Source organism: Dipteris shenzhenensis, chromosome 4 (genome assembly GCF_047967505.1).
Source record: "Dipteris shenzhenensis isolate YYH24624 ecotype China chromosome 4, Dip_SZ_1.0, whole genome shotgun sequence".
In the NCBI taxonomy this organism is placed as follows: Eukaryota; Viridiplantae; Streptophyta; class Polypodiopsida; order Gleicheniales; family Dipteridaceae; genus Dipteris; species Dipteris shenzhenensis.
In genome coordinates this window covers 28,524,652-28,550,280 of record NC_141599.1, presented here as the reverse complement: position 1 = coordinate 28,550,280, position 25,629 = coordinate 28,524,652, and the positions used below count along the sequence as shown (strand labels likewise).

The window sequence follows — 25,629 nt, the reverse complement described above, 5'->3', positions numbered from 1 at the left end:
TGTGCTCTCTAGCTATACCCTCTCTCCTCATCTCCACTCTTCTCCTCTCTCCTCTTCATATTTTGTCAAAATGAGCCTCTCTCCTCCTTCTCAAGCATCTCATTCCTCTCTTTATATAGCTATGCCATCACTTTATATCTATCTTTTCCTTCCTTTCCCCTCTCCCTAAAGCATTAGGCTCTCCCTTTGTATCCTTGTCTTCACTTTGGATGTCTTGAATATAGTTTATGCTTCCTTTCCCTCATTCTCTTCCCATCTCCGTTCTCTCTCTTCAAAGTGTAGTATGCCCACATGAGTGACTTATGTTTAGACTTGCTATGAGGGCATTGTCTACTCCCTTGGGCAACCTCAATTCGACATGTATCTTGGAAGCTACTTCTCTATTGAAGGAAATCGTTGCCTCTTCCCAAAACTGTAGTCGGGCATGGACAATTTCGATAGTCTTTCATAAAAAGGTCATAACACTTTTCTCCTAACTCTGATTTACATGAAACTTATATAAAAATATTTGCCTTTTTAAGTTTTATCTTCTCATATATTCAAATCTCTATTTTGATCAAAGAAGCAAAACTATTGCTGTCTGAGTAACCGGGTTTGTTGTTCGGGATAGTTTTAGTAGTCTCTAGTAAAGTTGTGATAACTCTTTCCTCAGTAATTCAATTTAAGCTCTTCTTATATGGATGTAAAGATATATTAAATATATATGGCTCTATGATTTTCATTCTCTATAAGATATTCTAGTGATCTATCAATTCATCTCTTTGTTCATCTCGTGTGTCTTCCATGTAGTTGAATCACTTTTTGATGTGTGTCACCCAACTCTAGTCCTCCATAAGGTGTGTCATCCTCTATAATCTTGCCAAGATTGAAAATGCTTCATCTTAATCGTCCAATTCTACCAAATTAGCCTGATCAATTTACACCTTTTACATCAGTTCACATTGTGTTGAGTCACAAGATGTTCTTTTAGCAGCAGCAAAGGCTCGCCCTTACTTTTGGAGCTGATCAATTAGCTCATAGAGAACAAGAGAAGAGAGGGTTTGCATCTTGTACAAAGTGATGAGGACATGAAAAGCTTTAGTCCTATCTTGAATCCTTTAAGGATTAACTACTACAATTTTTATTATTGTGACATGGGGGATTTTCCTAGAAATATCATAAGCTAGCTATAGATGCTTGGCACCCATTGTTGGTGCTCAAAAGTGGAGAATCTAGGGGGCAATGTACATTGGATATTGATTCTTCATACCCTCAAATAGTTTATGAAGCTATGTGATGTATCAAAATGTTGAAGGACCCAAGAAACAATAGCTTGAGTGTGCAAGTTGTGATGTAAGAATTCAATGGCATTATCGATGCAAAGGAGATCCTTGGATCTAGTGATGCTGCTGGTGTAAGTTGTGAACCTTCCACATCTATTTTTAAAATTTTCAAGTCTACAACCAACGATAGAAATGCTTGGAGGATACTAATGTGCAATTTGCACAATAAATTGGAAGAGTTAAAAGAAGTCTAGTATCCAATCATTTGGGATAAATCCTTTGAATAATGTTTACTTGGATGTTGAGAATCTATAGAGAGCCATGGCCCATGGTTGAATTCTATGGTTCAGAGCAAATGGTAAGAGTTTAACTCCATCGATTAGATAAGAATCTCATTGCCTTTGGTTCACCTATAGACACTCTAGTAGGAAGTTTTGGTGTTGCCCCATAAATTTTCTTGTCCATCTTAAGTTTCATTCCCTCCATGGAATTCAATATCTGAAAGCGACTCTTCAGCTTTTGTAATGCAATGGTGTAGATAATTATTCTAGAACTGAATTCCAAGCATAAATAGTATGCAAATTATCAACTTTGTGCTATTCAGCATGTAATGCACATATGTGTGCTCTCTCTAATGGGATGGAAAAGATGGGATCCCACTCAAATCCTTCTTGTCACAATTAAGGGCTAGCCTTTGCTTACAAGAGAATGCCATTCACCCATTGTAAGCTTGCATTTTGCATCCATCGACAACATAGCTAATACAAGCATGTCAATTTTTCATTTGCACTTGCATCACAACCATACAAGCACTAGCAACATGCCATTAATCTCAAAATGTCCCATGACCATCCACTAACAATTTTTTCCCTCCTACACAACTTCAATGGCTCATGGCAATCTTTTGAAGTCTCAAATGTAGCAAGCCACCATTTATCATTCTCATATTGGATTGAGAATGCTTACACAAATTCCTCATCCCCTTGAAAAAAGTGCAAGGCTTTATTCATAATACAAATTCTCATTCTCTCTAGCTTGTGCTCTTTGGCCAATTGAGCTTCATCCATTTTGATAACAAATACTAGCTTACCATTACATATGTACAATGAATGAGAAAAATAGTTCGGATATAGCAAGTAAAACTAATTAAAGTGCAATGCAAACACAATCTTGACAAAGAAAAACATACGCTATCTCATAGTAGCTTGGGTTGGAAGTACTTGAAAGATTTGTGTGAATGCACTATCAATAAGGATTCACACCCTCAAAAAGTGAATCTAAGAGAAGAATTGGGGCCACTAATAGCATTACTTTTCTAAAGTCAAATTGTTGTATGTGGAGCCTAATCTTTTTTCAGAGATTGTTTTTGGCCGTGCTTTGGACCCAGGCTTGATTATATCCATTCCATGAAGGGTGGGTAGGGGGGGTAACGTCCTCCCTATGATGTCACCAGGGGGTTCCAAGGGTGGCCAGCCACATAAGGCCCCCCTTGGCAAGAGTTTGGGGCAGTGCCCCTGAATCCAAAAATACATGAAAATTGGTGCATTAGTTGCTTATGAGTTGTATGGTAAAAATTGTAAGACAAGGGTGTGGCTCACATAGCTGGAAAGCATTGGATATACTGCTTGTGTCTTGTTTCTTCTCACTTGCTTGGATAAGAAAAATGCAAGATTGGTTGTTTCTCCATGGACATAACCTACATTGGGTGAACCATGTATATCGGTGTCTCTTTGTCTCTTCCATTCCGTGCACTTTCTTTATTGTGTATTTTATGCATTCCGCTTCTTGCTTTGTTGCATTTGGCTTCTCACATTGTTGCTCTGCTATTGTGTTGCTCCTAACACAAATCAATGAGATATATTATGAAACTTTCAACATGGCATGGAAAGAATATATAAATGAGATATATTATGAAACTTTCAAGACTTCATGGAAATAATATATAAAGTTAATGGTGAAAGCAAGCATGGAGTCGCAAGTTATGCAGTACATGGTAATTATATCACCACCATCACAATACTTTGCACATGCTTAATTTGAATATTTGTTACTCAAATGATGTTTTTTCATGTCTATGCATATCCTCTATGTAGATGGACCATAGTTTGAAGAGAAATGGGGTCCTCTATTAATTTGAAAAACAAAAAGCATGGAGAAGTCACATTATGGTGCTAGGGAAACCTACTTCAAGAACACAAAGCATGGTGGTCATTCACTCATAGAAATGCATTACATGAGATGTTTGATTGGATTTTTACATCTTTAATAAGTAGGACTCTGAATTGGTTTTTTACATATTTAATAGGTAGGACTCTAAATTGTCAAAAGGCACAGGCATCAAAATTGCAAATCATGTTGTATCAAAGAATTGAAGGCATTCTGCTTGGAGGCAACTATACGGAGTCGAGGAGTTACATTTTGGTTACAAAGTAGAGTTAGACAAGGGAGAACATGGGTCCATTGAGAATCTCAAGCTATGAGTTTATTATACATCGCTCTATATTGATTTTGGACCTCAAAATGTCATTCTAAATTTTATAAAGATGTACTTGAGTACATAGGTATAGAACTATCTTTTGTGTTTGGACATGGTGGCAGGGAAGGTGAGCACACTTGACAAACCCTAGTTTAAAAGGGGCCCAATAGGAATTTTGAAAAGATGGCCTAAAAGCACTTCTAAAAAGTCTATATAAGACACTTTCAAACCCCAAAGTCACATTTACAATGCAAGAGTTAAAGACACTACCAGAACCTATAAAGCCCATATTAGAACTCCCCCTTCCCCCAACTCCATGGCATTCTTTGAATGCACTCCCAATGACCAAGAGAGTTCCTCTTGATGAAGCCATGACCCTCTCCACCATCCCCTAACCCTCATAAACCATCCCCCGATCCTCACAAACACAACCCTCACACACATCCACTCCCTCCCCCATTATAAAGCAACAAAAATCCCCTCCCCACAACCCTTGGCCTAATCTGCCTCCAGTTGAATGATTTACTAAGGAGAAAAACCAAGTCACACTACTTGCAAGACTTCAAGATATCAAGAACTTTGCGAGAGAATCCCTGCTCAAGCAAACCTCTCAAGAGTCCATCTTGTTGCCAATTGCTTCTATGGTACTAGTAGAGAGTGACCCATTAATAGTGGTAGTAGTGACATATGAGGAGCCTCCATTAGCTCCATAGCCTTCAACAACCCCACAATAGAAGGTAAAGAAGTGCAAAAAACTAGGCACAAAGGCATTAAAATAAATCAAGAAATTCCAAACCACTATTTATAATCTCATTCCTCATGCTCCATTCCAATGTTGTATATGAGATCACACAGAATTACAAGTTATGTGTGTGATTCAACATAGGCACCATGAGAGCACTCTAGAGGCTATAAAGTAGATAATAGTTGTTCCGCAATTGGCTACACGCAAGTTAACGTTAACCCAGTACAAAGTCTTCAAGAACTTCACCTTTTACCTTCTCTTTGCTCACACCACACTTGCACTTGTATCACTTGCACATCATTAACACCATCGACCAACACTCGCCACACACACCATCCATGACACCATTGGCACGTCCTGCTTGCTCCTTGCACCAGTGGCCCTAGGCCTCCGGTAATACTTCCGGAAGTGGTAGACCCCCCCCTGATAGTAGCAGATTAAGAGAATAAATCTGGAGGATATGGTGGAGGAAACGATGATGATGGGCACTCTTCGCCTATTGATGTGTTTACGAGTCTACTTTCCAAACATGTCTTTAAAGTCTTTATTTTTGGGGCCATTTTGGGACCGCGACGTGATGCGCTTTCCTTTCTCTTTGTTCGAGTAGTCTTGCTCATGAGAGTTGATTGTCTAGATTGTTTTTGGTTGTCAATATAGTAGGGTAGATGATCATATGTAGGGTCCATAGTTGAGTCCAAAGAGTCTTTTTGTATGCCAACAAAGTTCAAACCTCATAGGGTTGAGTCAAAACATCACATGCCATTAGTCCATTGTCCTTGGTAATATAGAAGTAGTTGTTGATCATCTATAGTCATCGCAAGAGAATTGCATGCTCTTTCTACTATTTGTGAAGTGTTATTGCATGTAATATAAAAGTGTATAAGACTTCTTTGTATTCATACAATATCTCATATGAGTGAATCGAATTGTTGAAACAAGCACATTCTTTAAAGTTATGACCAGGTTGGGGTATTATTTATTCACGGCCTTAAGAAGCACTGCAATTGCACTTCTTCATTAATGGTGGATTTTACCGAAGCCAATTGTGCCATAGGACCCTTCACGCATGAAATGGATGTACCAAGGTCACTTTGAGTAAACTCAAGGCTAAAGAATTCAATTTTAAGAGTGATTCTTGAATTCTTTCCCTTGGAACCCAAGAGCTTTTCCATCTTATCCCATTTTAATTTGGCAGTTTAAAGCTCATCTATCTGGTGAACAAGCCTTTTGTCAATTGTGAGCATAATGATCGCTTGAGCTCGCTCATTCTCCTTGGCATCATCAGCCTTGGTAGCATATGGAGTCTTCCACCCGTTTACATAATGGCATAAACCCTTAAACATAAGCAAGTACTTGACTTGCGTTTGCCAAGAGGGAAAACCTTCACCATTGAATTTCTTGATGAATGCAATTTCCTTTGCAATTGATGATAAATTGTGAAAGAAAGAGTAATTGTTATTTTTTCAAAAGCTAGTGAACTCTTTTCCTTCCGTTGCTTAGCTTTTTGAATAAGGAGAAAAGAAGCCTCTTATTACACTGTCATGTGTCAAAAAATTGGAAGGTTTTGAAAACCTTAGAAGAAAAGACTTGCAAGAAAGAAAATAGACGATCCTATTTCGTTGCATAGAAGATTCCTAAGAAAGATTTCATCGCTTGTGAAGTCTCTCAATACTAGTACATATGCATCAAGACTCTTGGTTCCAACAAATATGATAGATAGCGGCAAAATTTTACACAATTGGCAATGAGCAGCAGAGACTTCCAACCTCCTGACAATAGCTATTATCGCAATAAGCTTCTTAACAAATTCATAGAGGCCTAAAGAGACCATATCAAAGAAGAATCACCACAAATCATTGAAGGGATTTTTAAGAACTAGAGGCCCTCAATAAGAGAGTTTTGACAAAGAATCCACCTCTTAAAATGAGCATTTTGTGAAGAAACAACCACGAATAGTTTCCCTGCCTCTAGCAAGGTAGAAATCTCCATTTGCTTGATTAGTTGGTGTAGATCATGGATAGGATTTGGATTGCATGATAAAGTCTCGAGTGCCTATAAGATAGGTGGTACCTTGTGGATCTAGTGTGGATCACAAGGAGCCTAGTATGTGAGGCTGATAGCTAATGTAGACACTTTGTGCTTTGGCTCTTATATTGTGTCTCCTCCATCTGTCTCCTCCCCACGTTGTGTGAGCTATCCTCTTCCACTTGAGTATTCAATTGTTTTGTAACATGGAGGTCCTTGAGATTTTGAGAATATTTGCAAATTGTGGAGAACTCGTGACATATAAATTCTACCAGTGAATAATCTCATGGATGAGTGATGGGCGATGCTCCAACTTTAGAGGTGGTACTACTCAATGGTGTTTTGTTTGATCTAGCAATTGTCTTCCATGTGGTTGTGAATTGCATGGGAGTGGACTTGATGAGGTAGTAATCCCATCCCAAAAGGTTGATAGTGCTCAACACATAATTTTGCTACTAATAGAACACGTTCTTGGTTTGGCAGATAAAGATACAAATATGAGGCTTTTTTACATCAGCATTTTTGGTCTACCCTGGCCCTTTGTGCGTAGCTAATTTAGTTACTAGCTTGGGCTCTTTGCAATCGGATTATCAACTTGCTATTCTAGGTCTTTTTCTTTGGATCTTTTCTTTAACTATGAATCTGCGGATAGTTTGGAGCAACTTTGACTCTATTGTAGCTAATGTAGATGAAGATGACTAGGCATTCTAAGCCTTATGGTGCTTGCTTTGAGGATTGGGTCTGCAAAGTGTATTGCACTTTACCACTTGTTGCAATTTGGTTTATGGTGCTTGTCTTAAGGGTTACCACTACAAAGTATATTTCTTTGAAGCACTTGTTTTGGTTTTCTGATGGTCGATTCATTCTTAGTCAGTTGTTGGTATTTTGTTGTGTTGATTTTACTCCTTTAGTTTTCTTCCCCCATTTGGCTTTTAGGGAAGAATGTTGGCAAAAGCTCATGGAGGGAACTTTGGAAATGGTGGATTTCGTGGACTATTTCCCTAGTCACATTATGTTAAGTAGTGATTTGTACAAAATGTGCATCAAAGCTATTGGAGGAGATGAATAACATGGACAAAAGCGGTTGAACTCTTGCATGAGAAGGCATGTTTTGATGCATGACAATTATGTGGAAGTTACAGCTAGCATAGCTGGCCAATTGAATTTCAATGATTTCGGCTTTAAGAAAGGAAGGCAACGAGAGGATTCTATATGTTCTGATTTTGAGCCACGAGCTCCTTCTATCTGTCAAAGGAGCTCTTGCTCATGAGAGTTAGCTATCTTGATTGTTCCTGATAGTCGATATAGTAGGGCAACTTCTCATATGTAGGGTCTATAGTCAAGTCCAAAGAGTTTGTTTGTACGCCAACAAACCTCATAGGATTGAGACAAAACTTTGCATGTCATCAGCTGATTGTTCTTGATAATATAGAAGTTACTCTTGATCACCTACAGTCACAGTTTTCATTCTATAAGAGAGTTAGTGCTACAAGAGAATAGCAAGTTCTTTCTATTGTTCGTGAAGCATCATTGCATGTGATATAAAAGTGTATAAACTTGTTCCTATTCATACAATATCACATGTGAAAGAATTGGGTTGTCGAAAGTGCACTGCATGTCTAAAATCCTATATTTGGTTGTTTTTTGGCACAAAAATAGTGTCTTTCTTTGAATGATTCTTCTTATGTGAATATATAAGAGTCTCTTCTTACCTTTGTGTGATTTTCTTATGTGAAAAATATATTTTCTTCTTATCTAAAAAAGCGTTAGGTGAGTTTACTCATGTAGTTCCTTCTCATGTGGAAAATCTTTATAGTTCCCTCTTATGTGAAAAGATTTATAGTTTCTTCGTATGTGAAAAAGCTTTATGTGAATAGATATTAGTTTCTTTATTTTTAAAGAAAATTGTTTATGTGAATGGAATCTTTTTTAAAAAATGTTACTTTTACTCTTACTTTTGAAAGAATTCTTTCAATTATATGAGAAAAGAATTTTTACTTGTGCAAAAGCATTCTTACACTTACTTTTGAATAAATATATTTTATGAAAATTTGTACTTACTTCGGAATAAATATATTTTATTTTTTAAATAGTGCGTGAAGGAATGCTTATACAATAATTTATGCACTTTGTAAAATTCACACTTTTGTGCTTACTTTTGAAACATATATATGAGGCTTACACTAGTGCAAAAATTGACTTTAAAAACTTTGCACTTTCTCTTACTCTTGAAAGGATATATTTTATTCTTAAGTCTATGAGAATTGTACTTAGACTCGTGTGTGCCAAGATTGTTATTCTTTCAATAGTATATGAATGAATGCTTAGCACCCCAAAACTCTTACACTTTGTAAAAGTTGCATTCTTAACACCCAAAAACTCTTACACTTTGTAGAAAATTTCATTTTTACACACTTTTGAATGAATATATTTATTATTCAATTTAATGTGAATTAATGTCAAACAATTTGCATTCTTACACTTACTTTTGAATGAATGTATTTCAATTGTATGTGAATGAATGTTTAACAATTTTCATGCATATTCTGGATCAGCTCCCGGGATTATTGGTCGTTTTACAACAATTTGCAGGGGGATAAGGTTGAGGGAGCTAACTAGGAGTTCCAAGGTTCAGAGAGGGTTGTGGGGTTTAGAAGGAGTTCAAGGTTGAGGAATGGAGAACTAATCTCCTTCACGACTTCAGGTGGTAAAGGGTCAAGGAGGAGGGTCAAAGGAGGGAGGAGGAGGAAGGAGAAGGGAGGAAGAGGAGGAGGAGTAATGGGAAGGAAGGAGTTCAAGGGGAGGGAGTGCAAGGGTAAGGGCATGCTACTACATGAACCGAATTACATGGCAATATACCAAATTTAAATTTCAACATGTGTTCTCTAAGGTCTCTTATACCCATGTTGTAACTTAGATGATGTTACGACCAAAAGTTTAAGGTCTTGAAGACCTCTCACATTAGATGCAATCAATAAGCACAAACCCTTTCTTGATAGGCACTTGATGTAAGAACCCTTCTACTTGATCTATGTTGATTAACCTCTATGTTGTCCCCGCTCTAAATTTAGTGCAATACACACCATCTTTCATATTGGTAGCGTGAAATTCATTCTTCAATGACAAATCTAGTGTTAGGGCATGGCACCTCTCTACTTTCATGACTACAATTGGATTATGATTTTACAAGATTTATGCTATGAGATGTTATCAGAGAGCAAGCTTGGATTAGCATGGGAAGGAGGAATCGTAATTTTGAATGAGCAATTAGGTCCTATCCATTGGTTTTCTTTCCAATGGAAATCTCTTTCAATCCTACCTTCTCTTTAGTAGGCTTACCTAATGACTACGACTTGTATGCCGAGTGTGTACTTGTGCAATAAACCTAGGCAAGATATCATTACCTCTTGAGATGTGATGATTAGGTTAGTTCATCGACATGTGTGACAATGCATTCCAATTTTATGTAGGTTTTTGCTAATGGATTGGTGAGAGGTGACCACATTAATCACAATTTTTAGCATTCCTTTTCCTTAATTGGTCTATAAACCTAGCATTAAATGGTTCATCATGGAGCTAGCTAACCATCACATGTGGATCTATCAATAACACCTAATTTTTGTGGCAATTTAAGCACTTTTTCATATGATGATCTTGAGAAAAACTTCATATGAGTAGGAGACACCCATGTGCCTTCTCCATGTCCCTTAGTGCTCCTAGGTGTGCACCACCCTTTGGCTCATTGATTTATACAATACATTAGGAAATGGAATGAAATGGTATTGCCTTGCAAGTTACTTTGCCCAAACGGGAGAAACCGAGAGTTGAGTTCATTCAAGAAAACTTTGTATGTTTGGCCCATATGGTTGATGTCCCTACTCTTGATGTCAAAGATTAGGATGTTGTGATATGCTCAAAGTATGACACATATTCTAGCTAGATTCACGACTTGCTACGAGCTAATAGCACACAAATAAAAAGAAAAATAAAACTATCACAAATTGACATCCACCATATGAATGGATTCCTAATCACTATGTATGGACTTATTGACCAATCAATTTTAAAAAAAAGGAAGTGTAAAATAACAATAAGACGATTGGTCACCATGTCAATGAAACGACAAGAAAACAACTTGAGCTATAAACACTCCTTCGACACCTTTTAACCATGAGTGTAGTTACAAATGATTAGGTGTTTGACTACATGTAAACCAAGTGTGGCCCACATAAAGCCAAAAATCATTAATTTATGGGCTTGCACAACTTATGGGTAATACCTTGTCATTTGATAGGTGTCTAATATAGGAGACAATGGTCAAGTTTTAGAGAACTATATTTCAAAATAATCAAGCTATAAAATAGTAACAATAATTAATAAAAGTTTTAATACTCACTAAAGAAACCTAACAGGGTAGTGCTAGTAAATGAGGCTTCTACTTATATACTTCTACTTATATACTAGTAAATGAGACAATGGTCATTTAGAGAACTATATTTCAAAATAATCAAGTTAAAAAATAGTAACAATAATTAATAAAAGTTTTAATACTCACTAAAGAAACCTTTAATAGGGTAGTGCTAGTAAATGAGGCTTCTACTTATATACTTCTTGAATTACTATGTGTTCATGAAATTCACAAGGCAATCCATGTAATTCATTGCTAAGTTGAGGATTGCAATGAAAAGTTCAAAACATGATTGAAGAGCTTTAATGCATCACACTTGATGTATAGGACAAGTTTTCACTTGTCCAGTACATGCAATTACATGATAGTGGCTGCAACCATATTTTGATTTCTAGTTATATAATTCATAGCATAAGGTGTTAAGTGCATCTCCTCTATGAATGAATATCAATAGCTTTGCTACTCTACGATATACAATCATATATGTTTGACTATTGCATAATCCATTTTCAATTTTGGTTTTACCAAGCTCCAAAACGACGCATATGACATCTTGGGCCCACAAGGCCTCCAAGACGTTGCTCTCTCTCTCTCTCTCTCTCTCTCTCTCTCTCTCTCAGACAAATCAAGAGCTACGGGTTAGCCTTGTACACCTTATATTTTCAAGGGAAGGCATGCATCTCTTTTCCAAGATCTTGGAGGGAGCCTCCAACTGATTAAAGTGTGCTCAAGAAAATATATGAAAAATTCGAGTTTGGCACACACATTTTGGGCCTCTATGAGACTTTTGACTTATACCTTATGTTATCCTTGAACTTTTGAAACGATATCCAATCTTTCAAATTTCAAGTTCCACTACCTCCCCTTTATGGGCAGAAATGAATGCCTCACTCGAGTACGACAACCTTGAGCCAAAACTTAGGCTAACACGAAAGTGATGCTTGAAGAACTCTTACAACTTTATGTGCACCCCCATCAAAACAAAGAGGTTTTAGTATATGAGATCGAAGGTTTCAATGACTGCTGATCATGTAGATACGATGAAGATAGAAAGTTGATCAATGAAGACATCTGATCAAAAGAGAGATACCTGCCATCCCTGAACAAATAGCATCGTTCCTTGTACCATTGTCAAATGCCAAAACAACTTGCATCATTGCTCAACTCACTTTAATATCACGGTTCTTTGCAAAATCAGGCAACAGTAGCCATGGAATGCTTGTAGCATTTTGAAAGGAATGGGCATCCGTAGTATTCCGTACCTGACATTTCTAAAAAGAACCAGGTGACTTTTCAAATGTGTAGACAGGAATCTCCCACCTAAAGTGTTTCTTTGTATCATCAGTCAAAGTGAGGTCAGATGGATCTTCTTTGAAAGTCTTCACGTATGTCTTGGCCCCAAAAAGAATTAGACGCTCCACAATGAATAACTGGTAGTTATTTTGCACGATTGGGTCTAAAATGCCTTTAAAATGAGAACTGAACACCACCTTGTACCTAATGATAGCCAACAACCACACATACAAACATCAGCACCACCACTACATGTAAGAGCTTAACAATCCTGATCCCCAACTTGGATAACAAGATCATAAAATAGAAGTGACAACTTCCAAAGAAATTTAAGTATAGGCATGCAAAAGGATATGGGTTACGCATGCATGCAGGCACATGCAGTGCAAGTGCATGCATATGTATGTGCAGGTGCACGTGTGAGTGTACTGAGTGCCAAAAAAGACTGCCAAAAATTATACAAAAAGTGTCGTTTGACAATCACATCAAACACATAAAATTATTATCCTTTTCACCTTTAAATGCAATGGGAAATTCTGTGATGGGAAAAACGCAAAAAACAGGGTGTATATCTAGAAATACAGGAAATAAGCACCAAGAAGAATATGGGATAATCATTTGGCAACCTTACTTGGAGGAGAGAGGGTTGAAAAAACCAGGTAATCTTTCATTCGTTGCAATGAACAAAGTTCGTCCCTCAGGAATCCAATCTGCGATCCGCATCATTATGGCCCGAGGTTGTGTATCTCTGTCAAGATGTGGAAGCAGTGTTCGGTTGACACCAAACCGATCCTTTCTTACCTTTAGCTTATCTCCTCTCCTTACATGGATAGCATCATAGTCCCCTAGAAGCATTATAATCTGGGTTCAGTCGTAAAAAACACATGAGATTTAGGGTTCATATGTCACCAGAAGAAAGTTTATCTGGTTGTCACAGCTGTACAAAATTAGCTGCTCAAATAACAAATCAGATCATATTTAGACTTACTCTAGAAATAGAAGGCAGGAACACATGCATTGAATGGGTCAAAATGCAAACCATGAAAAAGATCCATAAGCCTACATGATTCTATAAAATTCTGTGAACATGCAAGTTGTGCAGAGCCCTAGACATGGAAGCCAAGCAAGAGAATAACACCTATATTTCAGGATAAATATAGAGAAGAAGAGCTAGGGCTGCTGCAAATAACCAGACCGTACATCTTCCATCTGCATCTTGCTGTCCTTTACCAATTGCAGAAGAAGAAGACGAAGCATTCTTCCTTGCTCCAAGAAGTTGTCAACATAGATCAAGCGCCCTGATCTAGATCTAGATCTTCCATTATCAAAGCCCCATGGAGGTTGATACAAACGCATGTAAAATTAATATCCAGGAAGAGATCAAGAAACACAAGGCCAGACATGACAACGCACTGAAAATTAAAGTAGGACTTAAGGCTGTTATAGAGAGGACTCTTTAAGAAAGACTTCAGCACATGTCAAAGCAGCCATGCCAAGCATTGAATGGAAGGTTGATGATGATGATAGAGCAACTAATATCCGACACTCTAGAGGACATGCTATAATTAGACTTCAATCACGAGATCAAGCTTCTACAAATTAAAATGGAACAAGGTATGGATAGCTGAGGAACTCACTCGAGCTCAATTGAAGAATAAGGCAACGGAATTAGCCAAGGTCAAGGCTACTAGGAAGGATGGAAAATGGGTAGTAGAAGGCATAACACTCATCAAACAGTTTAAATCCAAACCAAAAGACTCTCAGTCTTAAACTGATGTATGGCTGATTATGTTTTTCAAACTATTATGTAGGTACTCTAAATAATCGTAGTTGTTTTTGGCACTCCCTGGGAGCTGCCATGTGCCCTCTCTAAGCAGATATACTAGATGACTTTTTGCTGTCCCATATACCTGTGCTCTCCCATGGGGTCACGGTTGCCCTTGTCAGACATAGAGCTGTGACTAGGAGACAGCGCAGGACCACGCCCACAGGCAGCCAGCAGTATTCTATCTCTGGTTTTATGTTCTCGCTCCCCCATCCTTGATGAGGGGAGATAAAGGGGATCACAGTCGTATTCATGTAACAGATTATCTGATGATGATCATGATGACAGTAGTGATGGAGATGACTATTACTCTGATACTCCATCACTCGTCGTCCGTACATCCCTCGCCCGTTGTCCGTGCCTCTGTATATTCAGTCGGCCGTACAGCTTGGACCTCCATACACCCCGTACCTCTATCAACCGTACCTTCATACAGCTCGTTGCCCACACCTCCGTATAGTTCATTGTACCTGCCTCATCGTACAGCGTAGTAGGGCAGGGTTTGAGTTCACCCAAGGCTGAGCTGAGCCCTTGGCTCAGCTTGGGGGGTTAGCTTAAGCAAAAGGCCTTGTTTAAATCTGCACAGGCCACCATGGAGCTCCCGAAGATGAAGACTTCTGCCACTACATCGATTAGAAATCTCTTACTCCGACGTTGCAGCCTTCGCATCGACACCCAGCCGCTATGTATTGCATTACAAGAGGAGTATTGGATCTGATCCACAAGAGCAAATATACTTTCTACGGCAAGAAGTGAGCGAGATCTGACTTATGGTTAAAGCTCTTGATAGGAAAGTGAAGGAGATGGCAGGAAAAGGTAAGCAAGAAATCATTGCAGAGGTTATACAAAAGTGTAGTGCATCTCCACCAGCACCAACACTTGTCTCCATGGTTAAAGAGATACTCGAGTGAGTTCAGCCAAACAAGAGATGGCCATTGTGGCCAACAACAAAATCAACAAAGAAGATTTTTATGTAGAAGTAAAAGAGCAGGAAGCCATAGTGTATAATAAGAAAATACTACGCATTGGAGGGTTATCAAAAGATTGCCTTGACTGCTTTGAAGATGACGAAGGATGTAATGAAGAAGAGAGAATCACATGCCTCAAGAAGGACATAGCACAAGTTGAATGGGATGCAAATGACATTCGTTTTATCTCTAAAAAGGGAAAACAGCTACAAGTTTATTTCAATAAGGGGGCAGGAAGAGTAAAGATTCCCCACCAAACAAACAAGCTGAAGGGTACACAAGATATGGATATCTGAGGAGCTTACTCAAACTCAGCTCAAACAAAGGGATACCGAACTTACCAAAGTGAAAGATGCATGCAAAGCTGGGAAATGGGCAGTCTACCGAGATGGATTGGCATTAATTAGAGATTTCAAATCTAAACCCAAAGACCCTCAGTCTTAAACTGATGTAAGGAAGGCCATTTTATGATAGGACTATAATTTAGATGTGTGCTATAATAACCTCGAGCGAGGTCCCGTGGATGTTACAGTGGGCTTGGAGTGGCTACAAGTTCTCATGCTATCGCAGATGATTCGAGGGAAGCCATCCGTTCCTCACCAGATCATTCAGGCTGAGTTTGGGTCATCCCCATTACAGCTAGATGCTGCATTTCAGGTCATCACGTATCTATATCCAGTCAGGGAGTACGGGGATTACACTTCTGGGCGCAGCAGACTACCATGGCTGGCATTGTCCTCTTCTATGGCACTCTCAACAGGAGGTGGCCAGAGATGCTGGTATGCACGCACAGAGAGATGGTTTGAGAGACTGGGGCTCCACATGGATAGACTCCCTCCCTTCCAGTACAGTATGGACGCTCTGTTTTCTCCCCTCGTGTCACACGAGGTCAACCACGTAATCCGTGCGGATCTCTTACAACTACACACGGAGCTGGTTGAGACCGAGCGAGCTTCCAGTGAAGCTCAGCTTCTACAGAGATCACTGCCTACAGATCACAGAGGAGGGTTTCATTGACCCACCAGGATACACGCAGATCCACTTATCCCACTCACTGAGGATCTCTATTGGGCAGTTTTGGGTCTCTTCACATACACTTCATGTCGAGAGCGGCAGAGCAGATGGCCTACCTAGCGAGAGGCGCATATGCACATTATGTGACACCCAAGAGGTTGACATGGAGGAGCACTTCATCTTCAGGTGTCCTGTTTACTATGAGATCTGAGGGCATTTCTACTACCTCTTCAGAGATAGCTCTGGGGTTTTCTCCCGATTCCTCTCCTATCCAGACCAGAGATGCTTGGCTGCCTTCATCCATGATGCAGTCAGGCACCGCGAGAGGCTACTTTGATCACGGAGATAGGAGCAGACTTCTTCCTTGGCAGCTCCATCTCAAAGCTCTATCACGGAGTTCTTCCTGCCAGATCACACGGACCCCCGCGATACGAGGTCTCAACATGATCGTGACCCAAAGCCAGTGACTCAACAGCTTAGACAGAGGGTTGACGCACACATTACACTTGGGGATATCCTCTCTCTCTTGTCCTCAAAAAACTTTGAAATGAAACATGTTTTCCAACGTGTTCCCAAACATGCCATTTCAACATGTTTGGCAAATTATGCAGCAAACCTCTCAAAGAGAGAAATATTCAGTGGTGCAGAGAAATGTTAGGGCTCCAAGATATAAATGTAGGCATTAATTAAACCTTGTAGGTTAGAGAAAAGCTCTGCTATCTGCTAGCCCGCTTCTCCCACATGCCACCCGTTCTCTCCCCCTTGCCTTTTCTCTGTCTCTCTGTCTCATCTCTACCCTCGTCCTTCCCCTTCTCTCTCCCGCCTCCTAGATCTGAGTCTGCTGGCAGCCCGTTTTGGGCAGCCCATTTTGGGCTTATTTCATACCACTTCCTCCAATTTGTTTGCCACCACTTGCTGGTCCGTCAACCTGTCTGTTTTTTAGCAAGGCCTTACACAAGCCTTGCTCCGCCTGAGGTCAGTATGGTCCCTTGTGTTGTCGCCAGGCCCTTTCAGGCTCTGCTACTACATTCTGCTGCCCTCGCCCACCACTTCTCTTTTTGCCAGTCCTAGGGCTTGCAGTCTGGCCCTTCCGGACTGCATTCAGGCCCACATTATGGCCTTTTGCAGTTCTAGGCTGGTAGCAGCCCACTCTTGGGCTGTTGTCTCCTGTTGGCAGTTCACCTTCCCCCACAACCTGTTCACTCCCCTTACCTAAACCCCTCAATAGCCAAGGAAGGTTCTTTAGGGTTACCTAAACCACACATACACACACACCCGCCTCCCCGGGTGGCCCTGCCCTATCCCTTCCTTTTCCCCTTTTCTGTCCCCTCTTCTTTCAAGCTAGCAAGCAAAGGCCTTTGTTTGACAAAAGGTCTTGGATCCACGAGGCGACCACTTTACTTGTACCTGGAACATGAAATCCCTCCAGCTGTTTCATATATGCTTTCTCCTACAAGTTACCATTTATAAACGCAGACTTGATCCTTGACATCCATAGGCTTCCGTATTGTTCTTGTCATCACCTTCCAGAGCTTTCTAGACACTAGGTGGCTTTGGATCTTGACCATTCAGATGGGATATTTGACCCATCCAACTTCCCCTTATCTTAGAAGTTTTGAATGGACATGGGAGTGGCCATAGCTTCTGAAATCACAAAAAAACAGAGAATAGACTTTGCTGTAGCAACCAAACACCCACATACGCCCTACTTCAAACGGGTCGCTTTGTAGCTTGGAGGGCCTCCTTCCTTCAAAGTGAGCACACTGAATTGGCTCTGATACCATGTTAGAAATAGAGGCCTTATGCTTGAACCTCTAATGCAACGGGCAAATCTAGGTGACAATTTCCAAACACTTAGAGACGCACAAAGAATTCTGAACCCACAAACTGTCTATGAGCAAAGAAATGGAGCAGCATATGTACTTCCAAGAATACTCAGATTATAACTACAACCAAGGTAGAAAATCGCTCCAAGAAAGAGCTCCAGGCAACGATCGAACTGCTGGGCAAAAGGGCAGCCTGAACAGACTGAAAATCTGAGATGAGGAAGACGTCTTGTTTCTGCTCCTGCGCGCTTTTCTGTAAATGGCTTCAGTGGGATTATCAATTGGGCCATCTGGTGGCTAGGCGACCAACTACCCTGACCAGGCTGACCTGCCCAGTCAACTGGATCGACCGGACACAGGCTGACATTGGTCTTTCAAACTGCCTCTACTGCATGTCTGCCGACCTGCTAGAACCAACCTGGTCCCAGGCCATCACAGGCCGGTTCTCTGCTGCAGAACATGCTGTTCCCCTGAGAACTATTCCAGGTCAGCACATTGTTTCAGGGAGTTCTCCATCATGTGATATACACAAGGAAGCAACCATTACTGCAGGATCCAGGTATGCCCCCTGCCCTACCCAGGTCCACTGAACCCGCATCCTTTTATGGGGGCTCACAGATGGGTCAGTGACCTATTCTAACAGGCAGTTGTACAGATGATGTGGCACTGCTCCGTACTGATGATGTAGCATCTGTACACGATCGGCACATGAGGTTGATGTGGCCGTCAGGCCACGTGTCGGTTGATGTGGCAGGTTGGCCTATTTTTGTGGTCTATAAAGGTGAGGCCTCTCCACACAATTCCATCTCCCTCATCACTTGATATAAAAACACAGGGATTTCATACACTCAGCATATGCCTCTCAAGGAATTGTCAATGGACCTGAACCTGATGACCAATTCAGTAAACGTTCTGCACAAATTCAAGAAAACAAAAAACACATGCACATCATTGATACCTCTTTAGCAGCCATACGAAGAGGCTCAGCTGCCATTGTAGGAAGAAATGAGTATGGCAAAAGCACAGCTGAATGGTTCTTCCTGTCCTTACATTCTGCAAACCTGCCAAAAGGATCGAATCCCACTTGAATAAGAAATTTATAAGATACAATTAAGTGCTCAATACCACTCTCACAATATACACTTTTTATCTCATTATCAGTTGAGCTATAGCAATAGGATATAACCTGAGATGGATTAACCAGAGAGAAAGAATGAAAGAAAGAAAGTTTATTAACATCTATGGAAGACCGAAGGGTCTATGAGACCAAAAAACAGATACAATGAAAGCGAAGGGGTGGTGCCACTAAAACAATGCACCCATACCCCAAGGCTGATATACCTAGATGAATCCAGGAACATTCCCAAACTCATCCTCTAAAAACACAACATAGTGCAGTTTCAATCTCATGATAGTCACTCACAAGGTTGAAAACCATAAACTCCATCATGCATAGCAGGGACTAGCTACTATGACTTCCCCACTGACGTCATCAGCGCCCAACAGTGGATGTAGACCATAGTATAAAAATATGCTCTCACACATACAAATCCACACACCCACACATACTTGAGCATCCATTTATACAAAGTCTTCGTACTAAGTTTCTATCGACACTCCGGAGGTGAAGGGCAGACTCAGCTATGACGAAGGCTAGCACTAAAGGAGAAGGCTAATCAAAAGGTAGTCCAAAATCTCTTCATTCAAGCTACAACTTCTTGTGAAGTCTAAACGTTTTCATTTTAGTCTCTCCCCAACGAGCATCTAAATCTAAATCTAGCTGATAGGGCAACTCACCATTTAAGATAGAAAGAATTATCACAATACCAGCAGGCTGCAACTTGGACGAAAACTTCACAAGGTGAAATTTGCATGTCTGAAACAAGAAAATAAATACATCGAGCTGTCACTGCAAGAGGGAGAACCCAAAATGTAAAGAGCTACAATGGGAGGCCCCTGGCTGTCGGCCGCAAAATCAGTTATCCATCTGGATGACTAGACGTCTGTGTGCTGCCTATGGGACCAACTCCACGGCTTGGTTGAGGATAGACAAGATGATCTCGTTTGACAATGGCTCTAGATCGGCTGAGAACTGGCATCATCGAGGGAGAAAATCAAAGTGGCATATCATCAAGCCAACTTGTAGTTGCCGTACGTGGAAAGACAATGAAAACAGCTTTCATATTGGATGTCTTAGAAGCTTCACAGAGTGTCGTAGATACTTGATGAAACTTGAGGTTGTCATACGTGGCCTCAAGTGTAAGAGCATTTATACTATGATCTAGACCTACTGATGGGCACTAATGACAGTGGGGGGATGTCATAGTACCTAATCCCTACTTTGTATGATAGAGTTTATGCTTTCAACCGTGTGAGTGACTGTCCTGGGAATGAAACTGCACTATTTGTCATGTTTTCTAAGGATGAGTTTGGACATGTTTCTGGATTCATCTAGATATATGGTGAATCACACTGGTCACAACTGTTGAGCTCTCTTGTCAACCATAGCCTGGTCCACTTCAAGTCGAAGCTTTTAAATTGAAGGCCATAGAACCACTTCATTTGTCAATAGTTGCCATATGCACAAGTCTCCATATCTTTGATCGACTTCCAATCTGGAAGGTTCAACAAGCAACTCTATGGTAAAGTAAAATCTGCATAAAAAAAGGGCGTACAAGATTTGGAGGGTAAATGGACACACAGTCTATCCTAAGGAAGATCCCATAATGTCACAAGAAGGATACAGCAAATGCCTTTGCTTGGAAGGAAGATTACTGCAAGCTCAAGTCCAAGGAAGCTAAGCAGTGCATAGGCAGGTCTTATTGCGGTTTGCTAGCATATTTGCTTCCATGTAGCACTATCATGTAAGAGCTGCTGCTGTTACTGCACCAAGTTGCTACAGGCATACCTCCTCACAATCCATTTATACAAAGGTCTTCATATTGACTTTTATATAGGCACTCCAGAGGTAAAGGGCAGAACTAGCCGTGACAAAGGCTAGCACTACAAGTGAAGGCTAATCAAAAACTATTCCATGTTCTCTTCCTTCAAGCTACAACTACATGTCTAAGTAATAGATTCTTAGGAAAGATAGTTGATAGGATGCATTCATTAAGATAGGAAGAATCTATCACAATATTAGCAGGTCACAACATGGATGAAAACTTCCAAGAAAGGTGACTGCATGTCTACTAGTACATTGACACATATATCTAGATGAATCCAAGAACATACCCAAACTATCCTGTAAAAACACAATATATAGAGCAATTTTAATCTCATGACATTAACTCACGAGTTGAAAACCATAAACTCCATCATGCATGGCAAGGACTAGCTACTATGACATCTCCATTGACATCGCTAGCGCCCAACAGTGGGCATAGACCATACTATAAACATATGCTCACACATACGTATCCACACACTTGAGAATCCATCTACATAAAGCAAGCGAGGCTTCTCAGCAAAATTAAAAGATTTTTGCCTTAAAGTGTGCTTTGAGCATCACATGGTGTTAGGGGCTTCTGACATCAATTCCCATGATCTCATAGAAGGATCTAATATTAGAATCTTGTGGCTATCATAGCCTGAACAAACCAACACCCATGGAAACACATTACTATTAATCTATGTGCCCTTCATCAGATTATCTTATTATCATTAATATTATTGTTGGAAATGTCACCTCCCCATCTGTAAGCCCCCATACGAGGAGAGCATGGGGGAGGGAGACCTAGGGCATGTGCCCAAAAGAAAAGGAGAGGAAGGGCTGCGACATGGGCTGCCATGTGGGTAGCACACCTCATAACAAAGGGCTGGAATAGCCTTGAACAGAGGCGAGATGCTGCAGTAGACAGTCGCCTCCATAGGACACATGGCGGGGCAGGATTGGGGCCTACAATAGGGCCTGATTGGAGGCTATAGTGGGCCAGCCACCTGGGCATAGATGCGCCCAAGGGTGGGGCCCAATGGAGGCTGCCCTTGGGGCCAGGCAGCAGCCCAGAAGAGCCCAGCAACAGCCCTTATATAGGGCAGTAAAGTCGGCCCAGGAGGGGCCAGAAAAGTCGGCTGAGGGGGGGGCAGAAAGTCGGCCACTTCCCCCCTGCAGCCGGTTGTTTTTTGGGGGGGCTCAGCCCCTATAAAAGGAGAGGCCTCAGGCCTCATTTCATATTCTCTGGAGCAGCCCTCTGACAGCAGACAGGAGCAGCAAGAAGGCAAGCCTTGGGCCTATCCACACGAGGTGAAGGTGACCCTGAAGGAGCTGCAGACTGAGCATGAGTGGCAGCCCACCTAGGCTGGTTTCCAGACAGCAAGGTGGAGAGGATCGTTCTGGATGGAAAGTCCACAGACGCTTGAGGTGTAGCATGCGGGCTCGAGTCTAGGGATAGCCGGCAGATAGAAGAAGTACTTTGTGGTAAGATCAGAGGACCACACCATTGGTGGGACTCTGGATCTATCTCTTTTGTATTCTGTCCATAGCTTTGGACAGAAATATATTATTTTGGTGTCTTCTATATCTAGCTAGTTCATTGTTCTGCACATCTATGCTATGCACATAAGTTTAAGAAGTTTGTGATGCCACACACCCCACACCACACTGTGTGAGCTCCTGTGCTATTCTATCAGTCTTCCACTGTGCGTACCCTCTGTTGGTCGATTTCTGACAACTATTGATATGAGATATAGATTTTACGAACAATCAAACAGCATTCCTCTGAAAGTTAACCAGAATTGGCAAAATTGTGCCATAAAAAACAAAATAAATTATTGATATGAGATACAAACAATCGAATAGCATTCGTCTGGATTTGTGCCATAAAAAACAAAATATGACGTAATTTGTCTATGCTTTTATGACTTTATTGTGTAGATTCAACAGCACTCACCAGGAAAGTTGGCTGGCGCTGCGATTGATAACCATAGCCTCCCTGTAGTAAGTATTCAGCAGAAGCTCAACACGGCTAATGTTCTTCACATTTACAACTGCCCCTATACGCCCCGCATTGGATAATGCCTGCCTCCACTCATTCGAACCCTCTAACACCACCCTCACTGTTTTGGATATCATGCCCATATCATAAAGGGATTCCATCGAGCAGCTCGCTGCGCCCCAACTGCCATTTACAAATCATTTGTCTGAAATTCAGCAAGCTCATTCCTGCTGACACTAAACAATATCACGTAAGTTACTTAACCCATTTTAGTTAAGGCAAGTTGGCTGGACAACAACTTGGAATTCCCCTTGAAATCTGCATTACCAGCGTGAGAGATCTATCGAGGTGATATCATATAAAACTGAGACCCTAAAGGAACGAAAAGACAGTTACCAGCGCAAATACGTATTGAGATGGTACCTCTCAAACACTGGAGATTTTGAAGAAGTATGTAGCAAGGCTTTATCATTGTGTTGCCCGTTGATACACATTCTAGACGGCATCACAAAGGTCCTGAATACAGTTATATTTACAAAATTTGCAAGCAAAGGGTAAGGCTTTCATGCACAGTGAAACAGTAAAGGAAAAAACACAAGAAATGGGCACCTCTCACGACTGTGAGCGGGGCAATACCTCTGGAGAACCATGGCTTCTTCAAGTGCACAACGCAGACTTGACTCCTGGTGGCCTAACCCAGCACAATTGTCACAGTGCTTTCCAGGGCAGTCAATTCTGTAACCCCAATACAGGTACCTTTCCAGCTGCATACCGCCACTCGTACTGAGGAGGGCGCTTGGAGCTGAATATGAGAGTACTATGAAGAGAAGTCCGAGGAAGAGGAAGGTGATAAGGCAGAGCAGGTGGAAGTGAATTCGAGTAAGGGAGTCAAAGGCCAACTGAGAAAATAAATAATGCGGATGATGTTCTTCGTTATGAGATTGATTCTCTTTGGCTCCCCGATAACTACCAGAGGATCTGGTCTTCAAAACAGAGGAACTGGGGTGCATGTGAACGCCCATCTCGAAACTAATTTATGTATGTATTACTGCAGCTCCATAGGGATGTTCTGAAAGATTTGTGGTGGGTTCTTAAAGCTGTGGTGCGTATGCAAATCCACCTCCACAAACGAATCAGTGCAAGAAGCGAGTTCACCAAAAAGCTGCATCGAAAGCGGAGGAAGACAACGAAGTTTGAGTGGAAAGAAGCATGGAGGTCATTTTGGGCGATGCTATTCGCAAAATTTGGATGATGCTATTCGCAAAACAGCGATGGAGCTGAGCGAGAACAACTAACTAGCAACAAGCTTTCGACAAGCAGCATTCAAAAGCGAGCTCCCATTGAGAATGAGAACCTGGTGGGTAGTAGTACACTTTTGCTTCTTTCATAAGATGATGATGATGATGATGATGATGATTGTCAACGTGACGTGGCAGCACCGTGTCTCGTGCATGACATGGCAGCACCAGCACGTCGGTTTGGCACCACGCTGGCGTGCCGCAGAACCAATTACTGGTTTCGTACAACCATTAGGGATCCAGCTTGGAAACGTTTACGAGTTTTACTATGTCCGCCTCATCTGAATGTTGCCCCTAGACCGGCGTCCTCCGAAAGAACAAACCCACCCCTCTAAGGAATCACTAAAGGGTGGCCTATATGCAAAACTGGGGGTGTCCTGTTCAACCTTGGAGCTATAGAGAGTTTTCTAAAGAGCTATTATTCATTTTTTGGGAGCAGGTTTTTGGAACCTTGTACTTCACCAATGTTAAGCTACCCTTGTAGAACATATATGCGAGTCTTGCGGAGGCGTTCGTGTGAGCAGAGATCCTCTTCGACCATTTTTCTACTCTTGCCTAACTCCTTCAAATGTTGTGCAGATCCCCAGCTTGACAGGTGATATTGTTCAACGTAATGGCGAGCAAGTTCCAGTGCGCATCAGGGATCCATATGTGGACATAGTTCTATCTTTAGGTGTCCCTTTCCTTCCAATGTATGAAGATGGCCTCATGATGGCTCGTGATAGGTTTAAAGCTTGCAAACCCAGTGGAAGATTCACCATTAATAGCTCTAGGTTTGTCATTGCATATGAACCAAATGTGTAATAACATCTTTATTTCCAAAAGCTAAATGTTGAAAATCATTCAACTCCATCATATGATCGCTTTTCTGTTACTTTCAATCATCTAATTGTTGTTGTGCATTTTCTTAGCAACACTATGGATGTAGAACAACTTCTTTTGAAGAAACACTTCGCAAGGAATTCAAGTTTTACTGAGAGTAATCCTTATAACACAAATGCTCTCTTGTGTCTTCTACAATTCTTTCCAACACTAACTTATTACTTGAAAATTCTTCTACATCCACAACATTGATTGTTAAAATATTGGACAGATTCAATTGACAAGGAAACGACACAAGCAATAAAGATGGCCCTAGCACAAAGCATTTCTTCGAATGCTACAGCTAATGAACGCATTCGTAGAGTTGGGAATGCTATCCTAAACACAAACATATTAGCTCACAACAAGCAGTTTACTTGGCTTTATGCTTACCTCTATCATCATCCACAAGACAATTTCAATACATCAAGACAAATCCCCTTGAGAAATGCACATACATATTGAACCGAAGAGAGCAACTTCAACAACTACATCCTGAAAGTACAAACATCTTCTTTGATGACATCATGGCTAAATACTTAAACCGTCCACACCACCTCAACAACATTTGCTTGGCCACATTTGCAAGTGAATACACAACTTTGCAATCACCACAAAAAGAAAAAGAGCCAAGATAATCAGATATAATAACTACAATGAGACAAATGATCCAGAGAACTACTATCGAGAACTT

The 25,629-nt window shown here is 40.9% G+C and overlaps 1 protein-coding gene across 3 annotated transcripts; it reads right to left on the bottom strand.

The window, feature by feature from the left end:
* Nucleotides 1-11,600: 11,600 nt before the first annotated feature.
* Nucleotides 11,601-24,121, bottom strand: LOC147902681 (uncharacterized). Of its 3 annotated transcripts, none has more exons than XM_087373198.1 (7): nucleotides 23,413-24,121; nucleotides 23,200-23,292; nucleotides 22,732-22,959; nucleotides 18,801-18,903; nucleotides 12,841-13,070; nucleotides 12,179-12,413; nucleotides 11,601-12,015 (listed from the first exon to the last, which is right to left on the bottom strand). In XM_087373198.1, the coding sequence occupies exons 1-6, from the start codon at nucleotides 23,796-23,798 to the stop codon at nucleotides 12,188-12,190; spliced, it is 1,266 nt and encodes a 421-aa protein (XP_087229324.1). In that variant the 5' UTR covers nucleotides 23,799-24,121; the 3' UTR covers nucleotides 11,601-12,015; nucleotides 12,179-12,187. The 3 variants fall into 3 exon arrangements, with proteins under 3 accessions (XP_087229324.1, XP_087229323.1, XP_087229325.1); XM_087373199.1 differs by lacking the exon at nucleotides 11,601-12,015 and having other exon boundaries at nucleotides 12,245-12,413; nucleotides 12,841-12,919; nucleotides 13,011-13,070; XM_087373197.1 differs by having other exon boundaries at nucleotides 11,601-12,413.
* Nucleotides 24,122-25,629: the final 1,508 nt, after the last annotated feature.

Bases quoted from the DNA above. Each gene is read 5' to 3' on its own strand.
- LOC147902681 (XM_087373197.1), bottom strand. From the start codon at position 23,798: ATGGGCGTTCACATGCACCCCAGTTCCTCTGTTTTGAAGACCAGATCC. The intron at 18,904-22,731 runs GTGAGTGCTGTT...TCCTTTTGGCAG, and splicing joins AGCGCCAGCCAACTTTCCTG to GTTTGCAGAATGTAAGGACA. The intron at 13,071-18,800 runs GTATCAATGATG...GACTGAACCCAG, and splicing joins TTCGTATGGCTGCTAAAGAG to ATTATAATGCTTCTAGGGGA.